This window comes from Varanus komodoensis, unplaced genomic scaffold (assembly GCF_004798865.1).
Source record: "Varanus komodoensis strain SLA01 unplaced genomic scaffold, ASM479886v1 scaffold27, whole genome shotgun sequence".
NCBI classification, from domain to species: Eukaryota; Metazoa; Chordata; class Lepidosauria; order Squamata; family Varanidae; genus Varanus; species Varanus komodoensis.
The window spans coordinates 10,295,175-10,302,055 of NW_025335701.1; the positions used below are offsets into that span (position 1 = coordinate 10,295,175).

The 6,881-nt window shown below is 52.9% G+C and overlaps 1 protein-coding gene across 1 annotated transcript; it reads right to left on the minus strand.

Moving 5' to 3' along the window:
• Nucleotides 1-357: 357 nt before the first annotated feature.
• LOC123025330 (chymotrypsinogen B-like) lies at nucleotides 358-5,815 on the minus strand. The gene is made up of 7 exons (XM_044433919.1): nucleotides 5,758-5,815; nucleotides 4,797-4,900; nucleotides 4,500-4,579; nucleotides 3,532-3,610; nucleotides 2,221-2,401; nucleotides 1,770-1,903; nucleotides 358-522 (listed from the first exon to the last, which is right to left on the minus strand). The coding sequence occupies exons 1-7, from the start codon at nucleotides 5,813-5,815 to the stop codon at nucleotides 358-360; spliced, it is 801 nt and encodes a 266-aa protein (XP_044289854.1).
• Between the last annotated feature and the right edge of the window lie 1,066 nt (nucleotides 5,816-6,881).

The window sequence follows — 6,881 nt, forward strand, 5'->3', positions numbered from 1 at the left end:
TGCCAGGCGAACCCCTCTGGGGAGCGAATTCCACAATTGGGGCGCCACCACAGAGAAGGCCCTTCCCCGGGTAGGTGGTCACCCTCCTCCTCTCCTCCAGGGAGGGCACCCAGAGAAGGGCGTCTGCTCCAGCTCTCAAGGGGCGGGAGGCACATCTGGAAGGAGACGCTCCTCCAGGCCACCAGGCCCTGAGCCACGCATCACGGCAATGCTTACTACTTCGCAAAGTAAAAGACTACTTTAAGTCTCTGTACTTAAAGACGCTGTGCAGCCAACCCTGGGATTGTGGCAGGAATGACAGGAAACAGGAGAACTTGGGAAGGAGCAACAGACTTTATTTTCCCCTGACCCCTAAGCCTAGTTGTTGGCCATGACTCCCACCGCCCAGTCACGGAGCTGGCTGACGCGAGCATAAATGGCTGGGAGGGAGACGGAGCACCGGCCGCTGCCCCAGGACACAATGCCCACCAGCTCCCAGGCACCGTCCTGCCTCTGGCACACGAGGGGCCCTCCGGAATCACCCTGCAAGCACAAGCACCGCAGCTCAGACGCTATGGCAAGAGGTCGGCATTTCCAAGGTGCAATCCTACACATGCCCAGACAGCCAAGCCTAAGGCCGGCTTTGGAATTCTGGCAGTGCAGGCCTTTTTCGCTGCCTAAACATGCGCAGGATTCCACCCAAAATAGGTTCAATCCAGACCCAGGCCTAGAACTAGGATCAGGAAGGAATCTGCTTGAGAACAGACAGACTAGAGGCACAATCCTGTACATAAGACAGAAGAAATACCCTACAACCCCCAGCATTCGTCTGGGATTCCAGCTAGAGCTCTGGAAGCCGTTAACTAAATATGCAGTAGCCCCTAAAAACCAGACCCTCTGTCATTTTTGCTCCTCATCTTCCACCCTTTAGAACCAGGAAACTCCTTCTGGGGTGCTTTTTCCCTCATTCAAGGAAAGTCAGGGCACAGTTTCATCTGCTTCTCCCACATCTCCTCAAGCTTGGATCAGTTGACAAATGGCAGCAAAAATAGTCAGTGTCTATTCCAGGCATTTATCATTTCAGCCTGTTGGGTGATGTGGGGGGAAAGGGGCCTTCTGCACACAAGCCCTTTGCTCTGGCATCGGCCCCTTTGGGGCTCTCTACGAGAATCTGGGTGTCCTAGTGGCTCGTTGGCCACCTTTCAGCACTTTCTTGGACTTTCCCCAGGCCGTTTTTGCAGCTGCATCTGGCAAATGATTTGGCAGAGCTTGGTGCAATTTCAGAAGCTGCCCAGCTGGTCTGAGGTGGGGGCAACAGTAAGAAAAATGGAAGGGTCTGTCCGCCTGCTGTGGGTCTGGGGAGAGAACTGAGGTTTCACCATGATCATAGAAGAGTCGAGCTGGAAGGGGCCATGAAGGCCATCGAGTCCAACCCCCTGCTGTTGCCGGACGCCACCCGACACCAGTTATGAACGTGCTTGTGCAGGATTTGTTCTGAAGCGATTTTTGCTCCTATTCTCCGTGTTGCTTGGTGTCGTTGGCGAAAATTAAAAATACCATTATTGTAAATGATGCCTCAGTTCGTCCCCTAGGCAAGGACTAGGCAAGACCTGCTGCGGCAAAGGAACTCCCAGTCAGAGAAGGTACTTCTGAACGAAAGGAGCCAGTGGCCTGACCCGAAATAAGAGCAGGGCCTTCTCAGCAGGGACCACCCAGCAGCAGCTGTCCTGCAGGAGGAGGTGGGAGAGGAGGGGCGGCTGGGGCTTAAGGGAGGCAGGTCCCTCACTCACCATGCACGAAGACGATCCGGCTGCACCGGCGCAGATCATGACGTCCGTGATCTTGCCGGGCCAGGCACGGCTGCACTGGTCTTTGGACAACAGGGGCAGAGCCGTTTGCTGCAGTTTGCTGGGGGTGGTGAAAGCTGCCGGAGACAGGGGAGCATCAGTGAGAGGCTTAGCTACCCCTGGTCAGCTCGGCGCGCGAGCGAGGTTCCCTCCCAGGCTGAAAGAAAGGCTCTACCCCCAGCTGCTGCCCACGCCCTGCTCCCGCAGAGGGCCGGTGGGGGATGCTGGAGGCAGCTGCTCCCTTTCCCAGCCCCTGTTCTGTCTCCAGAGCTGAACTCTAGTTTGCGCGGGCTTCGCGGCAAGGACCTTAGCCGTGACTGCGTGGATCCACCTGCGTCCCTCGCTCAGGGAACCAAAGCGGCCCTGCGCAGCTCTCTGCCAAAGCGGCACCCACCGTTGTAGCGAGTCTTGCCCCAGCCAGTGGTGACGCAAAGGTCCCCGCTCTGGAACAGGTCGACGGCCTTGGTCAGGCACACGGGAGACACGGTTTCGCTCCACTCGGCAGGGGTGGCCAACTTTATGAGGGCGATGTCATTGTTGATAGTCTCAGGGTCCCAGTTCGGGTGGGTGAAGACCTGGTGGGCGAGACAGGGAAGGCGCACAGGCGCGTCAAGACACCCCCGCTTGGGATGGTTCCGGCTTCTCTGAAGCTTAGCTTTCTCATGAGATGCGGCTTACTTTACATCTGGATCGCTCCTTGGCAGTGGAAAGTATTTATTTATTAAATAATAAATAGATCTATATGCTGCCTAATTAACCATAGGCGCTCTGGGCAGATTACATGCAATCAAAATCACAATAAAATCAACAATGCAATAAAGCAATAATAAGAATAAAATAAGAAAGTAATCAACAGCCACAAAATGTAATAATAATAATTCTAAATCATATTGTAATGAATTATAATTATAGATCACAGTAATTATAATAATTATATTATGTTATATTTATAAATGGTAGTAAATAAATAAATTAAATAAGTAAGATAATACATTCAATTAGAGGTCTGATCCAGATTAGGAGCACAGTGAGGTAGGCAAAGGGTTAGGGTCCTCTTCTCACTAGTATCCGCATCTGCCTGGCAACATCAATTCTGGCCTGGCAAAGTTACTGGTCCATAAGGAAACGGACAGGCATAGCACTCTGCAGTAAGATTTCCTGCCAGTCTTGGGGGCACTGGCAGCATCCCAGCTTCAGAGTGGAACGCTGCATGTCCAGCAAAACTGCTGGAGGCTTTTGCAGAGCCGAACACCTTTGCTCATTTTTAACTGTCGCTCAAAACATCACACAGCAGGTGCAAGGAACCCTGCCTGGACGAGCCTGATCCATGCCCAGCCGTGCCTTTCACCGAATTTCGAAAGAAACCTATGCCACGGCTTGGTGTTCAAAGGACAAATGGCCCATGTCCGGCACATTTTAACTTGCTATCCCTGCGGCAGATTGCATCAGATGCCCTGGAAAGTTCCCACATCCGCAGGGGAATGCCAAGTTCCTCGTTTTGAGCTAAGCAGGGCTCTTCTTCCAAGCAGCAGAATTTTAATGCTTCTTGTGGCAGAGACTTTTTAATTGGCAAATTGCCCTAACGGGCCACCCTGCTGTACACACACAGACCAACCGAGGGGCCTGCAACTTTTACCGCTCTGGGGCATTGGTACTAGCGCCTGCCAAGAGGGGAATGCGCAGCTGCCCAGGGCGCTTCACCCACCGTCTCGACTTGCAGCCTCTGCGTCTTCTCCGTGGGGGAGCTGCGGTCATGTTCACCAAGCACAACCACGTGGGAACTCCTGGCAAAGCAAGCGCAACCTTTCAGGAAAGGGAAGTGAACATCTCCAAAGCTCAGCTTCGTCTTACCAGACCTTGCAAGTGATCAGAAAAGAGGCCCTCGGCCGGAAGCAAAAGGGATGGGACCCAGGCATGCTCCTAAGGAGGGTTCCTGGAGATGAATACTAGATTGGGTTCAACAAACCGCTCGGTGCATGCTCAGAGAGTTAGTCTGGATGTTTGTGCCTTTGGGTCAAGCAAGAACACTTTGCAGGGAGAAAGTTCCATGGCTTTGGAACGTGTGAAGGAGGAACCCCAGCTCACAAAAAAGAGCAGTTGAGGAACTGCAAGGAGCTCTGCTTTGTTTTCACACAGCAGATACAACAAAGTGGATTTTAAGCAGAGGAGAACTGCTGAAAAAATCGATTTCATCCCCTCTTCCCTCCCTGTTCCCTTTTCCTTGTGTGCCGAATCTTTTTCGGCTGCCCTGTTGAATTGATTGCATGTGAGCTGCTCCTTGGGATCTTTTTGCTGTCAGGCAGCACCTGAATACTTCAAATAAACGAATTAACGAATGAACAACGGGGTAATTGCTTAAGTACTGGATAGAAGCTGTCCCTTTCCTTAAGCATTGTGCTTTAATTGCACTTTAATTTGTGTATGCTGTAGGTTAATTAGATTTCACCTGGAGGTTGAGTCCCACAGGAAGGTGGTCGTGAATTTCTAGGGAGGCTGCAACAGTGCCCGGAAGTGAGGGAAAGGACGTTGTGAGTCCTGGGCCAACTTTTGCTTTTCCGCTGCACCCAGACAGAGCTGCCACCCAGACCAGGTGTGACTGCCGCCCCCCCCCCCCGCCCCGCAACTTCCCTTCCCGGTCTCACCCCCCAGCCACTCCAGGTGCCGAGTACTCACGTGACCCCACAGTGGGCAGCCGTCACCACCCACTGTTTGTGGACCAAAGACCCTCCGCAGAAATGCCACCCGGTCCTGTCCTGCGGAAAGACCAGCGGACGGGGAGATGCGACGCAGCCGAGCCGGCCAAGCACGGGGGTTCGGGGCCAGCCCTGGCACTGGGGAACCACGCATTCCGCACCAGCCTGGGCGGTCCACCCCCTCCCCCAAATATGTTCAAGGGTTCATGCTGGGGGAGGAGCTCCAAACCCACCCATGGAGCAAAAGGGCTTCCAGTCACTTCCCAAGAGCACTTACCTGCAAGGAGACCTGCCAGGGCCACGATCCAGGCACCGCCTCCTCACCGTTGACGATGCGGCTGTAGCCGCTGACAATGGGGGGGATGGCAGGGGTTCCACATGCTGGAAGCGACAAAGGAAGAGGACTGCCACATGTGCTCCTCCGGATCTGCACCAACCAGGTTTCTCTGGAGGAAAGCTCTATCCAAGGGCAAGGGTCTCCTTGGAAGTAGGGGGGTCCCTGAAGCCAGGACTGGCTACTTACAGCTATAGCTGGGTGTGGGCAGGGAGACTTGAATATACTTGAAGCTGGGAATATACTTGAAGCTGAATGGGACCGGCTGGAAATCCAATAAATACATATATAGACACAGTTTGCCCTAGACAGCTGCTGGCTGCTGAAACACCTTTCCTCCCACTCCCAAAGCCTTGGCCTCCTTGAGCTCCGTTCTTCTCCTGACTGACTGCCGAATGCCTAGGAAGATCCCGCTCCTTGGATCGGCTTGCTGGGTGGGACCACCGGACGCTGCCGCGGCACCAGACTCTGCCTGCTTGGCCAGCACCCTGAGCTTCGCTTCGCTTCTCTTTGTGGTCTGCCTTCCGACTCGGCTGCACGCCGTTTCCCCGAGCCTCAGCCTTAGCCTGGCCCAGCTGCAGTATTCCTTTATTTATTAGATTTATACCCCACTTTTGGCTTATGAACGCAAAGCGGCTTACACTGTTCTCCCCCCACTGTTCTCTATCTTATCCCCCCAACAACAACCATGTGCGGTGGGGTGGGCTGAGGGACTGCGACTGGCCCAGAGTCACACCGTTGGCCCCACGGCGGAGCAGGGACTAGACCCCAGCGCCGGGCTCCTCACCATGACACCACACCGGCAGGAAAACAAGCCCTGGAGCCGGGCCTGATTCTCAGCTCTTTCCAAGCGCTTGCGCTCGGCTGAGGGAGGGCAGGAATCCGCGGGCTCTCGGATACTCACTCGGCTCCTGCGCAGCGCTGAGGACAACAAGACAGGACAACACCAAAAAGAAAGTCATGCTCCTGACTTCACAGGACATTCAGCAGGACAGCCTGGAGCAGCTGCCACCCTTTTATACCCAAGGCTCCGGAGGAGGACGATTGTGGAGCCGGCAGCGATGTGGGAGCGAGCACACCTGGCCTTGATAATGGGATCAATACCTGGCAGGAGCAGGTGAGGGCACCCACCTGCGAAAGGGCTGGGGTATTTTAAGATCTTTCACAGCTGGGTGTTTTCCAGGACCCTTTTTTTTGGGGGGGGGGGTGACCTAGAGGTGAAGGAGACTCAGGTAAGAGTTTCCATCCATGTCACCTGTTGCCTTTGATTTGATTTTCCGGCTTTTCAGCTTTGATTTCCATTTTTCCTCTGCTGAGGCCCTGGCCTCCACCAACCAGGCCCACCTCTTGCTGGCACTGGCGGGGGGGGGGGGGTGTGGGTGGCCGGAGGTCATTTTGAGCATGTGCCCATTCCTTCTTTCATAGATTTCGGAAGGGTTCTTTTGAACATTCCTCCACGGCCAGCCCAGAATATAGTAGGCCGTCCCCAGTGATGGTGGACTGGCTGCTTGTTTTCCACGACAGATTTCCTTGTTCCTGCGGAATCCTTTGAAAGTTTCTGGAAAAACCGCAGAATGCTCATAACGTGCCTTTTTATTTAAACATCATTTTAATTGTTAAAACATATGATCTGGCCAGGGCAACTTCTTTTTCCTTCTCTTTTCTCCTCCTATATTTCGATTTACTTATTTTATACTGATAATTTTAATTTTATATTTGTAACTCAGTGTATTTTTTGTATTTTTGTATTTAATGGTAATTTATTAGGTTCTATTGTATTTCAATGTATTTTATTGTGTTGTAAGCCGCCCCGAGGTTTCGGCAAGGGGCGGCATAGAAATGTTATAATAATAATAATAATAATAATAATGATAATGATAATGATAATGATAATAATATGCCTTGAATTCAGCTTCAGCACAGCCCACAACACCGGGCTGGAGGGCAGGCAGGGCAAGCGCTGTCGCACACCTCCTTCTTGTCTCCCTTTTAATTTCAAAGAAAGATAACAGATGTGCCATAAACATG

What these genes read in the sequence shown, in the direction of transcription:
- LOC123025330 (XM_044433919.1), bottom strand. Translation starts at nt 5,815, where the DNA reads ATGACTTTCTTTTTGGTGTTGTCCTGTCTTGTTGTCCTCAGCGCTGCG. An exon ending in GCTGCCCACTGTGGGGTCAC is followed by an intron (nt 3,611 to 4,499) that starts GTGAGTACTCGG and finishes TTGCTTTGCCAG; the next exon opens with GAGTTCCCACGTGGTTGTGC. An exon ending in CCGGATCGTCTTCGTGCATG is followed by an intron (nt 523 to 1,769) that starts GTGAGTGAGGGA and finishes TTGTGCTTGCAG; the next exon opens with GGTGATTCCGGAGGGCCCCT.